This window comes from Neodiprion pinetum, chromosome 3 (genome assembly GCF_021155775.2).
Source record: "Neodiprion pinetum isolate iyNeoPine1 chromosome 3, iyNeoPine1.2, whole genome shotgun sequence".
Classification (NCBI taxonomy): Eukaryota; Metazoa; Arthropoda; class Insecta; order Hymenoptera; family Diprionidae; genus Neodiprion; species Neodiprion pinetum.
The window spans coordinates 11,959,105-11,980,807 of record NC_060234.1 but is presented as its reverse complement, the minus strand read 5'-3'; the positions used below and the strand labels follow the sequence as shown (position 1 = coordinate 11,980,807).

General features: G+C 37.9%; 1 protein-coding gene across 1 annotated transcript in view; it reads right to left on the bottom strand.

Moving 5' to 3' along the window:
* The window catches only part of LOC124214342 (uncharacterized), a 474,723-nt gene that overhangs the window by 433,023 nt on the left and 19,997 nt on the right, over nt 1-21,703 (bottom strand). Inside the window, exon 6 of the mRNA XM_069134347.1 lies at nt 2,912-2,995. Within this exon, the coding sequence (XP_068990448.1) occupies nt 2,912-2,995 (84 nt within the window). The remainder of the gene's footprint in view (nt 1-2,911; nt 2,996-21,703) is intronic.

The window sequence follows — 21,703 nt, the reverse complement described above, 5'->3', positions numbered from 1 at the left end:
CCAGCTGAATCGATATTATTGTTCAGTGACAAGTACTCATCCCAGCTGCTCCTTAGCTGAACTGCCTCACATTCTTGAAGTTCAACAGTCTAACGTTGATTCTCAATTCCTCTTTTCTCAAGTTTCTGATGATCAAGTTTCCGAGGTACTTCTATCTCAAATGGCGAAGTCGCGTGAATAAAGCCCTGATGGTATCAAACTCGTCTACATCAGGAAATTGTTACCTGTATTGTCACTGCATATCACTGCCCTTTTCAACACCTCTTTACAAGCCAGCTCCTTTCCCACTATGTAGAAAACTGCGTACGTTGTCCCACTCAGCACGTCCTATCCACCTGCCACTGAATCTGATACTAGACCAATAGCTAATCTCTGTCATCTTGCCAAAGTCTTTGAAAGGCTAGTATCGAATCAGCTCACCGATTACCTTGAGAATGCCAATATCCTGGATTCAGCTCAGGCTGGCTTCCGCAAGCACCATAATACGCAGACAGCTGTGCTTAAAGTGTTCGAGGATGGCAGAAAAGCCATCGCTGACAAGAGCATTACCATTCTATTGTTATTTGATTTCAGTAAGGTGTTCGATAGTATACACCATAGGTTACTCCTGTCTAAGCTCAAAGGTTATGGCTTTTCAAACGATGCGATCACATGGTTCCATTCGTACTTAACTGATATAATACAGGCATTGCAGGGTATTTCAGGCGAGCCCTCCAGTTTCCTAACCAACTTTTCTGGAGTGCCTCAAGGCTCTGTTCTCGAACCCCTACTTTTTCTCATATTTCTCAATGATTTTGGCTCGGGATTGAGGCACACCATGCATGTCATTTTTGCAGATGACTTGCAAATATATCGGCATGCCCCGCCCAGTGGTATCCTTCAGGCAATTGCTAAAATTAATTGCGACGCTCAGGTCGTTGGTGATTGGGCCCTGAGAAACGGCCTGAAATTAAATGTTGGAAAGACTAAAGCGATAATCCTGGGAAGTTTTCTGTACACTGAACAATTAAAGCGACAAAACCTTCCACCCATTCTTAATAATCAACAGCCTGTACCCTATGTTGACTCGGTTCGCAACTTAGGGATGCACATGACATCTGATCTTACGTGGAATCGGCATGTGGCGCAAGTGGCTAGAAAAATTTATGCAACACTGCACAGGCTCAAGTAGCGCAGCGATGTTCTTTCTTCTCATGAGAATCCATGCTTGTCCGAGCATTAATTTTACCCCACGTTGACTGCTGTAGCTTAGCATACCATGATGCCACAAATTATCTGAATCTCAAACTTCAGCGCCTAGTCAATTGCGGAGTCATGTTCGTTTTCAACCGAAGAAGGGATGTGCACATTATGTCTTATGGAACTAGATTACGGTGGCTATCAGTTGTTGATCGTCGGCTATACTTTCTCGGCTCAGTCTTAAATCAACTCATTGAATCGTCCTCGCCCTCATATCTGCGGGAACTATTCCCTGAAGTGACCTCCGATAGCCGCCGGTCTTATAGGCTGGCAGCCACAGATCGGGGCCCGCCGCTAGTCATTCCTCCTGCTGGAACGGCCATGTATCAAAACTCCTTCGCCGTGTTCGCGATTCATTTCTGGAACAGTCTGCCGTTATTTATAAAAAATGCCCCGTCTATTGATGATTTTAAGTCTCAGATATATGATTATCTTTTAACAGTGGAGGCCAGCTCCCACACGGAAACCAGATCCAGGTCATGACTGCAAATTTCACGTAAGTGTTCCTATTTTGTTCACATTGTCCTTACTCTTATTATTGTACCATGTACTATCCATTTATAGCATTCTTTGTTATGTATTCAGTCATTTTCAGTTAAATTCCCTTGCTATGTTGAAATGCATTCCCCAGTGGGCTACACCCGTATGAAAATCACACATTGCAATGATTTAGTGTTTAAGTCTATTCGCATTTACTGTACCCTAATTGTAACCTAATTTAACTACACCATACTGTTACTGCCTTATGCATGTAAAATGTTTGTATCCATTTATTACTTCTTTATAATTTGTCTTGCCTCAAGGCCTTGTTAGGCTAAGGCATAAAGAACACATATTTATCTATCTATCTCTCTCTTCAAAATGACCCCTTGCCTCTCAACCGCACTGAGCTACCGAGTATGTTATCCGACGCTTATCGAAAATAAAGATTGCGAGGCGTGTGAACCACGCCAGCCACACAACAAAATTTTGCGATGTCTTTTGTAAAGTTTGTTGCAGTTATTATCGCGGGTGCCAATTTTGTTATGAATACGATAAGTTCTCGGTAACTTCTCCAGGTGACCGTATCACAGGAAAAATCCGGCGTCACAGATGTCATTGATTGATCAATTTGTTTAGTTTGCACGTTCATTGGTAATAAAAGGCTATTCCTCTGCCTCTTTATCGCAGAGTTGAAGAGGAAAAATTGGATATGATAGTTTGTTAGATTGAATAATTTATTAAACCTATTATTACTGCCAATATTATATAATTACTATTGTCGTCGTCGTTATTATTATTATTAATCAATAACATTTTTATTTCATGTATAACTTTTACAAAATGTCTCATTTAAGTGAGCCAGACTAATAAACACCTATTCCTACGATAAACAGAGTTTTTTTCACAAATAATGCAAACAAATTATTTTTTGATTAACGAAGAAGAAATGCATTCACAGAACAAATTTTTCCGCGAAGATAACGCCCCTCTAGGCCTAGGCCTCTGCGGCTTATAGGTAAATCCGGCGCTGAATGGATGACCGATTTTTCAACCAATATTATGTGTACAAAGTTGGAAGGCACGCTTTAATGCACGTAAGAGTAGATTATACGACGAATTATGGAACGAGAATATGCAGTCTCCTGTCTTAAAATCGAACTCCTATGGATGTAGAATTTAGCTCACTTACCAATTGACGTTTGAATGATATACGAGTGTCCAGTACTGTCGATCCAGGACATTCTTCATCCAGTGAATTCTCCAAACTGGTAAGCTATAAAATAAACGTAGAATTATTGATACAGGATGATTACAAATTCTAATTACCAGTATTCGGTCAGAGGGCTACTAACACGGGAAGGTAATACCAAACGCATGTTAATTAATTGAATTTAAAATTATTTATGAGGGTGGTTCTTTCGCTGAGGAGCGTATAAAGTGGGTTCCAACTTAGAACGTATGTGAAATTGCAAATAAACATATAATTGTCACTCAAACAAAATTGATATGAATCATAAATTTGATACGACAAAGATTGTGCTGTTTACCAATGAATTTACAAAAATTGTAACAAGTTTTATCATGACTTGCGAATTTTTATCACCCTAGAAAACGACAATTGTATCAGCATCGCCACCTTCTTTCACCTTCTCATCATCAGACCGTTCGTTATCTACGTAGTATACTGATTTTCTGTTATCTGCTGTTGTAACACATGATAAATTGAAGGAAGATATAGGTGCTATTTACATCACTAATTTCAAATCTAGCACGACATTGATTACAGGCCTTAGAGCGCTCACGACCAAATGCGTTTTGTAAAGTTTTTATTCACTTTTTTATTTAATATTTCTTCAGAAGTTGCGATGGCCTATATATATTTTTTGTTATGTACAAAATTTTGATATACAGAAGTAAATATACCGCGTTTATTTTCCGTGTCTGAAGATGAGACTTTATCATTTTTTAAGATAGTTTTATATCGCCTATGTTCCCGATAATTGACTCCGAAACTTCATATACATGGACTACTGTATTTTGTGATCGAGTTATCAGAGAATGAGACACTCCATAAACCAGTTGGTTAGTGGAAGAACCACTTTAATTAGTCTTTCAATTATTAAATTCCATTTCTACATGTGTACGTTATATATTGTTTGAAGATAGCGGCCATATGATATGTAATACTTTTTTGTGATTCATTGACATACGGCTTGACCATTGAAATATACTCTACCTGAAACACATAACGCGTATGCTTTACTACAGTAGAACTCCTATATATTCGAACCACTTAAATTCAACTTCCCTTTCTTTGGAGGAGAAATTGCTTTTCCCACTCCTTTCTTCGTGACAATGCGTCTACTTTACTGCGCAATGCGTAGAGTATGCGCAGACCGCGACAAAGTGAGTTTTAACAGTAAAAAATAGAAAATAACCTTGAATGCGTTTTGTTTACTGTAGTTGAATAGGACTTCTTTTAATGAATAATCTTTAATTCACTGTTATTAATAATGGCGTGACATTGTATGATGTTGAGTAGAAAAAAACTGAAAGATAAGTTGCAAAAAAGAGTAGACAATGAGGTCCCAGTATTTATTAAAATGAGTTAGAACAAGGTATTTCATCAACGATGAAGTACCTATTACTGGACCCATGATGAAGCATGATGACCGAAGCATTCAAATTTAGTTTACTTTTTAACACGCCAGACACGCTGTAATGATTCGAATATACCCGCTAAATGGACACAACGAGAGCGGATGAGAGTTTGATCCATGATGTGGGACACGTGGTGTTTCTTCACCAATTTCGAATATATTCATATGAAGCGGCTCTTGGTCAAAGACTTTCTTGGAGGACCGAAGTACGGAGGTTCCCGACTTGGTAATCGAACATCAGATGCCAAAGGTCGACGAATATGTAATGAAGGCAAATTTACAATAAAGATAGACATTTCGAAACTAAAAAGTAAAAACTTCAAAAACCACATAAAAATTAAAGAGAGACTAATTAAAAGGAGGCAACAAAATAAACAAAGTGAAATCCAAACGTAAAGTGCATCGACGGAAGAAAAATTATTTACAATTTTACCAATGTACACCATTTTAAAGAATTTACACATGGAATGGATGAACGAATGAATTTTAAACTTAATGATGGCTCGTGTTTTAGATATCGATAAAGAAAAGAACAAAAGAAATAGTGCTATGTTCGTCGTACTTTATGAAATATGTGTAATGTTTATTCGTTAATTAATTGAATAAATTTATATATTAATAAATTCTTATAACGATTACTGCTAGCAATGGCTGGTTGAGGAGTTAGAAGAATAATTTTTCAATCTCATCAAACACTATTTGTGGCGAAAAGTTATCCGCTGGTACCGAACTAATCGATCCTTTCAAACAAAATTTTTTAGATTACGTTGAAAAAAAAAACTGAAACCTGATCAAATAATTAATGAGGATAAAGGTCGACTTTTTTTTATCATAAACTATTACCTAAAATAACAATGTATTAAAAGAAAAATGATCGCCAACTGGCATGAAAGGATGTCAAGAAGCCGTAACTGTCATGACGGATTCTAGTGCCTCTGGTACTTGTAAATTACCTCTTTTCATAATTGATAAATCAGGGAATCCACGAGCGTTAAGAAAAAAAAAAGAGAAGTCGTTGCCTGTATCTTATAAGAGTCAGAAGATAGCCTGGATGACTGGTGTCGTGTTTAAATCTATGTTCGAAAATGAATTTTTGCCTGCTGTCGAAAAGTCTACACAAAATGTTGGACTACCCTTCAAAGCTCTATTAGTAATTGATGATTGTTCGTCTCATAATACAGCAGTACGCACGGAAGGTATAACTGTTAAGTTCCTTCTACCTAATACAATTTCCTCGATTCAGCTAATCAATCAAGGATGTTTGCAGCCTTTGAAGTTGTTATACAAACACCATTTAATGGAATATACAGCTGACTCGATTGATAAAAAAAGGATCTTTATTTCGAAAAATTAAAAATATTACTTTAAAAGAAGCAATGAATTGAATAGCTGCTGCTTGGAATGAGGTGTCAACTGAAACAATTCAAATATCATGAAATTAAGTAAGTTAATTTCATTATTCCACGAGAATATATTAAAACATCTGTATAAAATATTAATTAAATTATGTTTTCTTTTGTCAGGTGTGGCCTGGGGCGATGTAAACACATGGCAAGTTTATTTGACTCAACAACCACATATCAATGATTTGTCCAAATATTTTTGTACTTGTTTACAAAATCTTAATGCTTTTAATATGTTGAATGCCTTTAAATTAGAGCAATCGCTAAATTCTATTCATGATAGGGGGGTACAGTTGTAATAGGGTACGGTTGAAGCAAAGTGAATATCTCGCGAATTAGGGCGGGGGGGGGGGGGGAGGGGAGCAGTTTACGTGTCCGAACGTATTCATCAATGTTACGCCAGTTACGGCATACTACAATCACGTACAAGGGGCGCTATTGTGCGTGATCGGAACAAAGTAATATTGAAAATAGGATACTAAGTGTTTTTCTGCTTGATCAGTAGACTTTATATGTATGTATGTATGTAACATTTATTGTTCCCCTTGGATTTACAAAGACTCCCATTTTCCTCTCCCTTTACAATGGTTCTACATGTTTTCATCACCTATTCTTATCCTATTCTTACATCCTACCTTATCCTTACTTATTCTCTGATTGCCTGTGCCCTGTGCCGTTGCCTTGCCATTCCCTTACTTTCCCTCTTACCCTTTCCTTATTCTTTATCCTTATCTTTACTTAACCTTATTCTATTCCCTATTCGTCCTTATCCTAATCGACTTCCGTTTCCCATTCATCTCTCACTTTTTCATTCTCTCGTACATCCCTGATCCTTTCCAGTTCTCTCATCCAGACTTCTCCCGCCCCCTCCTCACCTAACATCTCCCTCACCACCTCCTGCCAGCTTTCCCCCCTTTTATCCCAGCCCACGCACCTTTCCCATACGTGCTCCCATGTTCCTCCTCCCCCCCGCACAACCTACACCTTCTCTTTTCCTCTTCTTCCCAGTACCTTGCCTCCTTCATCTCGCTTCGTAATCTAAATCTTGCCACCCTTGTCCACCTGCTTTCCCCCCAGCCCTTTCCCAGATAACCTGGTATCCCTTCTCCTTTCACTAGCCTGTACCATCTGTTGTACCTCGATTCCCTTATTTTCTCCCACCTCTCTTTTCTCTGTTCTTCCCTCTCTCTTTCCTCTATTTCCCTAAACTCCATCTCACCCCTCTCCCTTCTCGCGACTACCGCTCTACTCTCTGCTCCCCTTTCCGTAAAGAAACTTTCCCTTTCTCTTTCCCATCTCGATCCCTGCCTCCTAACTTCTACCTTTTCCCTTATCTCTTCCCAGCATCTCCTAGCTAACTCGCTACCCTCCCCTCTTTCCATCCTCCTTTCAAAATTCCATGCCGTTCTCCCTGCCCTAATCCCTAGCTTCTCTCTCTGTAGCTCCTCCCTTACTAAATATCCCGGTGTTCGCCCATCCACTCCTAACATCCATCTCAAAAATCTATCCTGTACCGCCTCAACCGCCCTCCACTCCCTCCACCCCCATATCTCCGATGCGTACTCTATTACCGTCCAAACTAGCCTGTCAAATAACCAAATCCTTTTTTCCCAATCCCTCCCAAACCTTCTTCTTCCTATCCCCCATACCTGCCTCATTACTACCCCTGCCTTCCGTACTCTCTCTTTCACGTGTGCTTCCTGTCCCCCATTACACTTTACTATATACCCCAAGTAGCTAAACTCTTTAACCTCCTCTATCTTTTTCCCTTTCCATCTCCAATCCATGTTTTTCTTTCTACCACCTCCTTTCCTAAATCTCATGATCCTTGATTTCCCTACATTTACCGTCAGCCTTTTTCTATCCATATACCTTTCTAACTTCCTAATCATTACCTCCATCTCCTCTTCACGCTCCGCTAGTAGCACTATATCGTCAGCTTACGCTAACGTCCATACCCTGCCACCAGTCAATCATTAGACTTTATAGAATATGGAATTTAACTTTTCTTTTGGGTTCCGAATTGTCATCACTTTCAGCCACAGAACATAGATAACGTTGACGAAACGGGCGTTACTACGGTTTAGAAGTCAGATAAAATAGTACCGAGATGTGGCACACGATAAGTCAGGGCACTGCCGTCTGCAGTAAACCTTTGCGTATTCCCTCGAGGCCGGTTTATGAAAACTTGCTCGGTTTAAGCAGGTAATCCATCAGACTGGATGCAAAACGAAATATTCATTGTATTACTAAAACACTTTCAAAAAATAACTAACTTCTAATTCGCATAGAGTAGTATTTCTGAGAAGTCTTCTCTAGAACTTCTGCTGGATAACCACCCATCGCACATTCACATAAGTGTATTGGCTTTTTGCAAATAAAACGGAATAGTTTTGCTTTCGTTCCCTCCCCATTGTTCTCATAAGCTCTAGCCTCTAGATCGATCTGTATTCAGACCATTAAAGAAAGCTATAAATTCTACCTGCGAAACTTTGGGTGAGAGCTGATGCTTATGGATTTGTTTGTGAATTTCAAATCTACACTGGAAAAATAAACGGTAAATCAGAAAAACTTTTAGGGAAAAGATTAGTCAAGGATTTGGATTGTGCTTTGGTACACAAAAATTATCACATTTATTTTGATAATTACTTTAATTCTGTAGATTTAATGACACGTTTATTAGTAGATGAAATTCTAGTGTCTGGAAAATTGGGAAAAGATCGGACGGATTTACCAAAGCTTCAAAAATATTCTCAAGAAATGTCACCAGGGGATAGTGAACTCCGAACTTCGTACAAGGGTGTTTGATGGTTGAAGTGGATTGATAAGAAGTCAGTATTTTTTTTATCAAATTTTCATAACCCTTCCGTTGTATCTACAACAAACAGGAGACAAAGGGGTGGTACTTTGAAAACTGTTACTTGTCCAAAAATGGCAAAAGACTACAACACCGACATGGAATGTGTTGATAGAGCGGACATGCTTAAATCATATTATGAAATCAACCGCAAGACTGAAAAGTGGTGGTTTCGTATTTTTTTTTTCATTTCATTGATGTAACTGTACTTAGTAAACGCATTTATTTTACTCAAAATGCTTATTCTAGACAAAGACGTGTCACTCAAAAAATTTCGATTAGCAGTACTTGAACATTAAGTAGGGTTCCCGGAGCACCCAAAACGAGGAAGACCTAAAAAAATTACTTCATCGAAGAATTACAAGCCGAAAGTATTTGATACAGTTGGAAAGGCTCAGAGGCAACATCTTCCAGGTTTAAGGGACAGTTTTAGAAAATGCGACTATTGCAGTACGAAAAATCATGATAAGCGAACAAGATATTATTGCAAGATATGCAATGTTTTTTTCATGCATTGAAAAAGTTGATAATTATTATCAAAAGTACCATGAAGCACAATAAAGTAACAAAATAGCTTAGAAAATATTCAAAATTGAATAATAAGGTCAAAAATCAAAAATCATAAATAAAACAGGAAAAAAAATATAAAAATAAAACAAAAAAAAAAAAAAACATGAAAGGAACTAGTTTCATCTCACTTTCATGTAGTTCATTCTACACCCAGAAAAATGGTTTGTCATTTTCAAATGAAACCCTCTGTTCGAAAAACATTTACTTGAATGAAGGAATTTTCTTTTCTGATCAAGTGAAAGACCTTTTACAACAAATAGAAGCATCTATTTACGCCAACTCAAAAACTCTATTCAAATAATAATTTAGTGTTAACAAATAAAACTCTTTACTTGAAATCCTTCTATTCGGACTGAATTAATTTTTCCTCTTGTCAAAAAAATGTTGTTTCTTCCCAAATAGTGTCACTTAATGGCGTCGAATAAAATCTTCTTTCCGAAAAATGAATAATTCTTTGAAACGGATCCCTTGATCACATATAGGTTTAGTCAAGCCAGTTAATGACTAATTCTAATCAAGATTATGTTATTTTCCCTCAAGTAGTGTCAATTATTGGCGTTAAATAAAAAACTCGTTTCTGAAAAATAAATAATTCTTCGAGACAGATTCCTCGATCACATATATGTTTATTCGAGCCAGAGATTGATTCATTTGATTCGAGAAACTGTTATTTTCTTCCAAATAGAGTCAATTATTGGTGTAAAATAAAAAAAATTCTCTCTATTTTAATTTTTTTGTTTCATTATTCCGTGGGTCAGTTATTTGTTCGCAGTAAGTCTATATTTTCCTGGGCTGCCTCTACAGCTATTTGTGCGTCATTAAAATATTATTGTTATATTATCTAAATCCTATAATTATTCATTATTCCTTCACTTTGTGTACTTCTGTGAAACATATCTGTGATTTTATTGTGGTATAAAACTTACATATTTTGCTATAGTTCCTTCTAATTTTTCACATAATGATTTCTCAATTGTCAGAAATGTATTTTCAAAAAATAATCATTTCATCTACATGAGTGTGAATTTGGCAGACAAAACAATTTCAAAAAAATAAATAAACTGAGGAAATAATTACAAAATTGAAATTAAAAAAAATGCACATACTAAATTTTTAATTTTCTAAACATGCATTTTTTTCTTTTCCACTTATTACCTTTTTATTTGCTTTTTTAATAATTTAAAAATGTCAGTAATATCTGCTAAGTTCACACTCATTTCTTTACACATTTGTTAATTTGATCGCTGTAAACGAATCTGCCTTCTATTTTCATTTTATATTACTTTTACTATTTAATGCAAAGAAAGTGTTTCAACATGGCTTGTAAAAGATACATTCATTACATATCATCAAGGTACTTTCCGACTTTACGTTATTTAAAAAGTGCGCCAAAGCAAAGCGGAAATTCGTCGCTGCTTGTCAATTTCTCTATTACTTTTGGCGCTTCCTTTAGAATTTATCCTTCGCTACTCTAGCGCCACCCTTATTTTCGGCGGATAACACAGAGTTCAGTGAGCGAACCCTGCGCGATGTGTCGACGCAAGGCGCCTAGCAACGAATGCGCATGCTCGGCAGCGCGCGTGACTCGGTAATCCGGAAATGTCTTTCTTTCCTGTTTCGTCCGTGGCGGGATGAGGTTCGTGTCGGAGACCGAGCTACGCATCAACCAATTGTGGACACGTGTCTCAAATAGAATATAGAAAAAGCCACGGTCTTCTACACAAAATTCCGTGAGAACAATGGACGAAGAAACCCGAACAGTGCTAACCGGCCGAGGATTGACAGAATATATCCCAATATTTCAAGGTTAGTACATTTTATATATCGTATTCATAATGCTCACTTCCAGCTTGTATATTCGATTCAGACGCACGCGGATATGAAACGTAGCTGGGGCTGTAGATTCATTAAACAAACTGGATATTGCCGCTATTGTCTTACGATTTTTTTGGAATAGGTTTTCACAAATTTACTTCGGCTCAATTTACACGGATTCAACTAAAAATCTACCCAAATAGAATTTAATTTGGGGCAATGATATATTGATTCGTTTTACCGAAATTTCTACCACATTAAATAAATTTTGCTTGAATAGAAAGATATTTTTCTTCAAGCAACTACGCATTTATTAATCGAATGAAAATAGCTTCTTATGTAGGTATAATAAACATGCGAAGTTGCCGCCATTTCATGTTAATCCCCTTTATACGCAGCTTGAAAGTACATAGAAACATGCAAACTACATTTGTATCTGCATTCAGAGAATATACACTGAGAAAAGAGTATTTTCTATTAACAAACTTATACTAGGATATCGCGAAGTGAATGTATAGTTATTATTATGAAATTTCAATTCAGCCAAATAATATTCATGACTGAGTTTTTTATTCAACTACTGACACATTTTTATCGAGCTTTATTTTAAATAACTAAATCTTATTTGACTGCACGAAATTTTTCTTCTCCATTTTATTTTACTGCTTACTATTAATCAGTTGAACATTTTGAGAGATCAATTTTTTAAATGAAATAAGTTCCACTAAGGTGACTTGAAGATAAGATTTATTCATTTAAATGGTGAGATTATTAGAAACAAAGTTTTCTCTGGATTCTTTCAATATTAGGGCGGTCACAGTTTCCAATTCCTGCAACACTGTGGACGACACCACATTGACAGGAGAATACGAAGACTGATGCTGCCACAGGCCTACAGCGAAAAAAAATCTTTGTTTTGTATCGCAGCGGAGTCAAATAGGAGGTGCCGGAGACTGTGAGGATTGACGCCGTAGCCCTACGCTCAAAGTTTTCCTTGTCCATAGGGCCACAGTTTCACATGCATTTTCCCTTTTCTACACACATATCGTGCATACGTATATCAGGCGCTAGCACAAAACACTTTTTTTATTTGATCTGAATCAAAAGTGTATTTCAAACAATTCGTTACTTTATTTCAGGTAATGCTGTATATTCGATCCGAATCGAAAAATTTATTTCACCCAAGTAACTATTTTATTTGGACCAACGAGTTCATATTCCATCCGACTAAAAAATTTATCTCATTCAAGTAATTATTTTGTTCGAATTAAAGAAGTACATATTCCGACTGATCACAAAATTTATTTGAATTAAGTAACTTTTATCTGAACAAGGAGCCACAAATTCCGTCCGACTAAAATATTTATCTTATTCATGTGATTATTTCGAATTGAAAAAGTAAGTATTCCGACTGATCAAACAATTTATTTGAATTGAGTAACTGTCTGGTCTGAACTAACGAGCTACAAATTCCGTCCAACTAAAAAATTTATCTTATTCTGGTAACTATTTTATTTGAATCAAAGTAATACGTATTCCGACCGATCAAAAAATTTAGCGTCTTCAAGTAACTATATTATTCGAATTAAAGTAATACGTATTCCAACAAATCAAAGAATTTCGCTGAATCAAGTAACGATTTTATCTGAACTAACGAGGTACAAATTCCGTCTGACTAAAAAATGTATCGTAATCAAGTAACGATTTTGTTAAAAGTGATAGAATAAACATTTAGATTGAAGAAACGAATTCTTTCTGTAAAAAAAATAACAAGATTTATTTGATGTTTCTTTGATTCAATTGCTTAACTTTAATGTTCAGCAAGTGCATATTTATTGATGTCAAATAAAATAATTCAGATAAATAAAATACGTGCGCATAAAGAAACGGTTAATAGGTTCATATACAAACAATTTTTTCCACATGAATGTAGAGCTACTAATGCCTGATTGACAATCAACACGGAATATCATGGAATGCTGGCGACAAAACTCACGAGGATGTGACTCAGATTGTGAGAAAAATGTTTGAAAATGCGTGCTACGTGTACGTCAAAGGAGTAGAGAAGAAAACATGGTTGACGGAGATTCTCAACGGTACGCCGCAAGTTATTAATATGGAAGATTTGCACGTTGTACCCCCTACACTGGAAAAACTGAAGTTTATGGAGGCAGTACCCCGGCATGACTTCAATCATGGAAACTGCCCAAACGCAAAGTTCCAGAAGTATATGAAAGAAGGCTCGATTGGGGTAAATCTTAATTGTAAATACATCCCGACGTATGATTGTGCGCTGGAAAACGTTCAACGTCTGCAGCAATGGTATTCTAAGGAATGTACAGCTTCTCTCGAGAAATCTTTCTACCTCTTCAAAGAATTGGGCGACTTGAGAGCGATGAGACCCGAGGATATAGCGTGTTTGCCAAAAGAATTCGTCTACACGTTCGCATCAAACTCCATCAATGATGCGTGGGATAAACTACCAGAGAATATGAAAATCGACTACGTCATCGCAAGTTTCCGCAGATGTAGCACACATTATACACCAAGACCTAATGGCGATATAGTGGATGGACTGAATCCTCTAATTAAAGACTGTCTAGGTTGCAATCGTGTGTATATATAATATGGACAATATTTACCAAAATAGCAATAGAATTTATTACAATATATACAATTATATTCGAGTTTATATGTAGAATATTCAATAGAATTAATCTCAATTATATTATAGCTGATACATAGAATTAAAAAAATTTACTATTCGATAAAATTATAATCTAGAAATAGGATACATTACAAATATATATCTTTATAACTTTCACCCATTCTTGTCATACAAATGTAAATGTTATGAATTTTTACTTGTGAAAAATATATAATCAATAATTGCGAATTTAGCGTGGTTTATTCCTCAAAATAATCCATAAGATCATTATCGTTATCCTGTTCGCTAACATTATCATCATCATTATCATCATCATCATCATCATCATCATCGGTATTTTCGGCATCTATAATTATAGCTATAGTTTCCTCTCCCCATTTTTCTATAATAACGTCCATACGTGTATCACCATAATTTATATAATTTTAGCTGTTTGGCCTCAATCGAGCAGCTCGCACGTCCTCAATGAGGTCCCGAAGCTCCTCCAGCGAGAACTCAGGAGTTGCTCCGGAAAAGCCTATAATTATCTCGTCCTCAGCCTCCTCATCCTCACCCCAATCAACGATTGCCCAATCGTCATCATAATCATCACTCGAATCATACTCGCAATGGGGATGAGATGTCATTTTTTTCAAAATTGATTCGTGATGAAAAATCTGTAAAAAGAGCAAACCGAAATAGAAAAGTTGATACTGCTGCACTCGTCATTTATATGCATGATAAATCTCAAACCCAAAAAAGTTTCCACATATTCAAAATGAGTGATACGACGAAAGTATGGAAGATACTAGAATTTTATTTTAATGTGGTGTTACACACCAATCCTCGTTCGAATAATAACCATCATCGTCAGCTCTGTCGAGGTCTCCCAGCAGTTGATGGATTTGATCGATCTCATCCAGAAGCAAACCGAATCTGATGTGTATGTCTTCACAACCGTCAAAATCATTATCAAACTCAATGCCCACTTCCCGTACATTCACCTCTACCCACTCGTCATCACCATCACCGCCATTCCAAACACCCTCCACCTCCGCTTCCTCCTCCTCCTCCTCCTCCTCCTCCTCCTCCTCCTCCTCCTCCTCCTCCTCCTCCTCCTCCTCCTCCTCCTCCTCCTCCTCCTCCTCCTCCTCCTCCTCCTCCTCCTCCTCCTCCTCCTCCTCCCCCTCCTCCTCCCCCTCCTCCTCCCCCTCCTCCTCCTCCTCCTCCTCCTTCTCCTCCTAGTCATTGCACTCTCCAAACACTGCTCGCTACCTGCTTTTCGTTCACCGATTTTTCCCATCACATGTCCCACGCTGATTAGGGTTGGTGTGTGCAGGCTCAGACCTGTTTATCATAAAAATTCTTGATTCTTTGATGGCGGGGATGGTACAAAGCTTGGACCCCTCACCATCACACTTAAATTCTTGCGATCTATCGGCCTATATATAAGCTCAACGCATCCGATGCAGACTTATCAGTCTTACACGATACGTGCGAGTCAAAAGTTATACAAAGTTCTGCTTATATCAACGTTGAAGTCACGGCCGCTGAAATATACTCAGATCTCGTCAAAATGATGGAGAACGCACACGATTTGTTGGGCGAGATGCATCCCGAGCAGGAGAATGACAACATCTTCAAGCACTGAATTGGCGTTGGAATGGATAATCTTCAATTGCTGCGTGATGTTTCCAAGCATCCGAAAACGAGAATAGGGATGAAACTGCAAATCCAGCATACAATCACGCTCGTACAGTCCTGGATAGCAAAGATTCGGCAACAACTGCGGCAGGGACAGCAGCAGCGGCAGCAGCAGCACGCCGTAGTGATGGGTGCTAATATCGGCAGTCCTGCAAGCGTACAGTGGGACGACGTCGATAGTGCTTTTGCCAACCGAATCCGAACGGGAGTTGTCACAAATCTCGGGCATAAGAATTTGGAAGCCTTTTTGGACGACGCGCAGCGAATCGTTGTTGAGCGATCGAGGCTGATACTACGCGAGGAGGGAAATGTGAAGGTTAACCTCACATTATCGTGCAAATTTGAAAACATAAAGCACGAGGGGATTGCGGAAGAAGTTAAAAGCTTCAAAACCTCCAACACCGCGATCCTCCTCTCGAACGGTATAGACGGTTAGTTCACACAGGCAAGGAACGATCTACTTGTAAAGGTTGAAGATTTTGAACGACGCGATTCTGGGTGGAGCATGATCGAGATCTTCAATACTGTCGTAAACATCAACCGGTACCAGCCGCTTGCCGCGGGGCTTTCGACATTCGTTGAGCTGCCCAAGGATATTCAGCGGAGGAGAGCGGTGGTGAAAGTGAAAAACAAAGATGAAAAATGCCTTCTCTGGTCCGTCACAGCAGCCCTCCACCCGGTCAACATCAACACCGATAGGACTAGCCATTATCGCCGCTATATTTCTGAGTTGGACTGTACGGGTATCAAATTCCCTGCTACTCTACATAATGTGAAAAAGTTTGACAGATTGAATAATTTGCGAATCAACGTTTATGGGATAGAATCTCAAAATTTTTCGCGAAATGCAAAATCGAATGAAAGCGTCATCGTGCCAATTTATTTGAGCGATCATTTGAGTACCGCGAACTTTGACACGATTCATCTTTTGATGGTTGAGAGTAACCCAGAAAATGATATGGCTCGCGAGTTAACACCAAGATTCCACTTTGCTTGGATTAAAGATCTTTCACGATTGGTGAGCAAACAATTGTCTGATCATAATGGTCAACTGTTTTTATGTGACAGATGTTTGTGTCACTTTAGTGTGAAACATGCCTACGACAACCACCGACAAGATTGCATTATGCTAAATAAAGTACGCATGGAATTTCCCGAGTTTAAAGATTTAACATTTTCAAATTTTCAAAACAAAGGCACCGTCCCGATTGTCGTTTACGCCGACCTCGAATGTATATTAGAGTCTGTACCAGTTGATCAATTCCAAAATCACGTTTCAAGCCGTAAAACATGTGAATTTCAAAATCATATCCCGCACAGTGTAGCATACTATGTGCGTTGCGCGTACGATGAGACTTTATCGGAGTTCCACAGTAAACGCGGTGTCGATTGCATAGATTGGTTCATGCAGCAGCTTAAAGATTTATCGACTCAAGTAGAGTCACGCATCAAAAACATAATTCCGATGGAGTCTCTTACCCAAGTGCAACGCGATCGTCACATGCGCGCAAAGAATTGTTATATTTGCGAAAAGCCGTTTAGCCCTGACGAGAAAAAGTGTCACGATCACTGTCACTTCACGGGTAAATATCGTGGTCCTGCTCATAATCGGTGTAATTTGAATTTCAGAGAGACGCATACAATTCCAATAGTTTTTCACAATTTGTCCGGTTACGATTAGCACTTTTTAATAAAATCCCTCGCGTCAACTTTTTCCGGCAAAATTACACTGCTATCCATAAATAAGGTAAAATATATATCTTACGTGGCTTCTTATCGGAAGCAAGGATTCAAAAGGGTAAACACAACATCCAGACATTATAGTTCTCCATATACACAAGTGCTTGAAGAGAAGAAACTTGTTATTCACACATAAACTGGGCACAGAAAAACAAATTCGAAACTCTTTCGAAAATGAAAAAAAGTTTTCCAAAATATACAATGTACATTAATCGTATGGAAAAATTGTGTATTGTCGTCGTCGTCGTCGTCGTCGTTATTATCGTATTTATAGTAACGCGTATGACACATGTGCGTACAAAGAGGATACAGCGGTACAGCAGAAGAGAACTGTGAATCTTAAATCCGTCATCACAGCAATAAAGGTCGCCATGCGACTGGGTTATAAAGCCGTCGAGTCGGCGTTGGCGGGTGCTCGTGCAGTTGCGCGTGGGACTGGGAAGAATGTTCGTATGCCTCGCGTTATACCTGTGCCTGATAAAATTAGCGGCATCCTGCCATTTCTCATTCGAATTCTGGCTGGTCTAAGCGCTACAGGGACCGTGCATAAACTGTAGAGGCAGCACCGTCGCTGACGCCACCGCGCTCTTGTGTCAAGTAACCAAACTTTTGTGATGCAGCCTGTCAGTTATCAAAAATGAAAAAAATTATAACATTTGGGTTTGTTCCCATCGTTTATAATTTCATTCGAGGCCAGAATGAAAGAAAAGGCGAAAAATTATTCAGATCCGGACACGTTAGAAACGTTGTCGAAACCGTAGATTCAAATCAACCGGGTACAATAACCTGCACGGTTGTAGCGCAGACCAAAGTTTCGAATGTTTACACAGTGAAACTAATAGTATGTATTTAAGAATCATGTATATGAATTATCATAAAAATTATGGTTAATTTTAGGAAAATAATCTTTCAGCTTGACCACAATAGGCACGTTACCTATGCCACATGCACATGCAAAGCCGGTCTTTCCAAAAAATGTGAGCATGGATGCGCTTTAGTGCATTTTATAAATTCACCAGAGTCTTCAGCATCGAAAACCAACCAGCCGCAAGGATGGGGAAAACCATCCCATCGTCAGCTACTTGGCTATGATAAAGATGCGAAGATGTCCAGCTTGTTTCCAACACCGTCTTTATTTTCAGAAACAAGAAAAAAACTTGCACCGTTGGAAATTTCTACGTCTGAGGTGGGAGATTCTTTAGCCAAAACACCACTGTTCACCATGCTGAAGGTTGAAGAAAAAAATGAAAAAGAAATACTTACAGCCGCGTCGTTGGTAGAAATAATGCAAGCTACCGAAAAGAGTATCTGTGAGGAAAGAGCAAAGCAAATAACTTCAGAAATATTAATGCTTTAGTACGCAAACATTTGATATAATCCTGAAATCATTATCGCGAAGGAATTATTTGATTTTTATTCAAAGAACGTATGCTGTGACATTAATGCTGCATTGACGATGAGCGTCCAAACGATCACTCAATCGAAAAACCCAGAATGGTTCAAGGAACGAAAATTGAGAATTAGGGCAAGCAGTGCACACAGATTAAAAGGGAACAAGTTCGATAAGGCCAAAGTAATTGGAAGTTTCTTAAAACCTGGGAATGTCGAGACCGCATCGATGTCGTACGGATAAAAAAACGAAGATCGTGCGCTCCAGGAGTACAAAAAGTTATTAAGTCTAGGATGCGAGGTGGTTAAAGTTGGGCTCATCGTTTGCATCCAGCAACCATGGTTGTGCTGTTCACCAGATGCTATTCTGGCCTACGGACGGAATATTTGGGATAAAAAGCCATTGAGATAAAATGCCCCTTTACGTGTCGGAATAAACCGATCTTCGATCAAGAGAAAGTTGAATTGAATGTCAAGTACTTGAAATTGGGTGAAAATGGCATACAACTCAGCAAAAGCCATTCGATTTACATCCAAGTACAAATACAAATGTATGTGATGAATATCGCGCTCTGTGATTTATTCATTTATTCTCCAAAAGCAAGTCTTCTCATCCAAGTAAAGAGAGACGACGTACTTTTGAGTAATCTAGTCCCTCGATTACAAAAATTCTATTTCAACGATTACATTCAAAGATTATTAGAAACGTATTCATGAGTGATGCATCATTCGTAACATTGTGATCTGCCAAAGAAATATATCGCACTGTTATTCATCACTGTTACAAGAGTTTATGAAAACGTTAGATTTAATACAAAGTGATTAATATAAAGTTATGTATCATTCGTAAGATTGTGATATGCCAAAGAAAAATATCGTACTATTGATCTTCACTGTTATTTAAGTTTTTAAAAAACATGAGAGCTGTCATGGGACAGCCGGTACGAACGAAGTTCCTTACGCTATATTACTGCTCATTGAATAAATTAAGAACGTTTAATTGAAGAATAATTAAATGAAAAATCAAATATATGAAGGAATGGTAATAAAATCGTACGAATGTGTTTTTGAAAGATATAAAAAGAAAGAGAGGCAAAGTATAGACGTACGCTGTGAGAGAGCGCGCTGCGGCCCAAAGTATAGTTGTACGCTGTAGGAGAGAGAAAGAGGGGCGAAGTATAGTCGTGCGCTGTGAGTGAGAGAGACCGCTGCTGCCGTCTCCCACCCCAAGCGCTGAGACAGAGAGAGAGAGCGCGCGCACACGCTGGAATAGAGAGAGAGAGAGAGAGGGAGATCGCGCGCACTATAGCAAACGAGCACTATAGCCAAAAAGTGTCGGTTTTTTGGTGTCGTTTTTTTCCGCCTAGCCCCTACGGTGAACGAGCGATAAGGAACTTCGTTCCAAAAATGTCAGATTCGAAACACATTCGAAGTGCATTATTTTCCAATCAAAAGAATAATAATCATAAAAGCATCGTGAATCAAATTTAAAGATTTATTCAATCCCATAATTTACATTACAATCGTAACATATGTTATTTATTTCAGAGCATACAGAATAGTTTAGAATATTATACAATTATTATTTGATTATAGGTTTACCCAAATTGACCAGAGCGCAAATAACGAAAACAATTTCATCAATATGAGGAAATAATGCTACCGGTATTTTGTTTAAAATATTAAATTCTTTAGTCCTTTGATTTACTCGCTCAATATGGATTCTTACTGATGCAATATTATATGTCTCTTCAACTTCTTCAGAATTAAATTGATCACCATGAGAAAATGGAGGCATAACAAGGATTGCATTTTTTTTCTTTACTTCAGTTCTTATCTGTGGAAAACCTTTATCCGCTAGAACAACATCGCCTGGTTCTAATAAATCTACAATCCCACAGTCATTTGTAATAAAACAGTCACCAGCTCGACCGCCATAACATTTCGAAACGAAGCTGATGAATCCACTCAGTGTACATCCTACCTCAAACTTAACTGTGTGGTGATGCTTGTACTCTGAGTACATTAAGACTCTTTCTGTCACCTCCGGCGGTAATTCAGTATTAATTTCAGTACAATCGAGTACGACACGTGTCTCAGGGTAGTTTTTTTCGAACGCTTCCGGGAGAGTTGCTCTTACACTATTTTTAGAAGGCCAAAATATAAACTTTTCCAGCAAAATATTTAATTGCTGTAAAATATCTATAAAAATTCGTTGCGCGGTAGTACGATGTATACTGAACAATACAGATAGTGCAGTGAAAGTGAGTCCCGTTTTTAATTTCATCAACGTGAGTAATAATCTTGTTCCTTAATCCATTTTCGTGGTTTTATAATCTGGGAGTTTGCCCAGAATATATGAATATGTCGCAAAAGAAACACCAGCTAAACTGCTCAAAGACTCATCAGTTGTAATCGAAGTCATTCCATGAAAGCCCTGACATAGTAAATGTCTTTCCTCTTGATCAATCGGATCACAACTGAATTCTTTAACAGTTTTCTTTAAGACTGGTAAATCAACTTCACAGATCTTGTCAACGGATTTTTTCTCATGGATATGCACTTGTAATTCTGCAGTACACACACCGTTATCGCACCTCAAATTACAAAGAAAATACGTTGGCTCATTCGGAATATTACTACTAACTTCATCAGTTTGGCAAGTTATACTGCGACACGCAATTATAGGAGTAATATTTGAAGTATCGGTCTCCATGCGATGCTGCGTCTCTGCTTCAGTGTAATTGTCTTGCTCCATTTTAGTGCTGCTTGTTGATGCCATCGCTTTCACTGTTGTCTTTGATTGACGTTGTTGGAATCGCTTATATCGCTGCAGTGATTGAGTGCATTATCTCAAATTTTCTTTGCCAGGAAAGATGGTCGGAATGTACGAAGGGTGCTGAGGATTTTCCGATTGTTGGTTCTGGATGAAATGACAGCTACAAATCCTCGTATTCTTCATTGGTTGCCAATCCACGGGCTTTTTGCTAAAATTATTTGAAAAATATGGAGAGATTATGTTGTGAAATAAATGTATATTCAGCATTGTTTCTTAAACATTATTCTTGAGTTAAATTTAATTCTTATAAACACAAAATAATTTTATATCGAACACAGAATATCGCAATGTACTAATTAATTCACTTTTGTTTGAATTTATACTCACACGTGTTTTTTTAAAGCACTTATCCGTTTC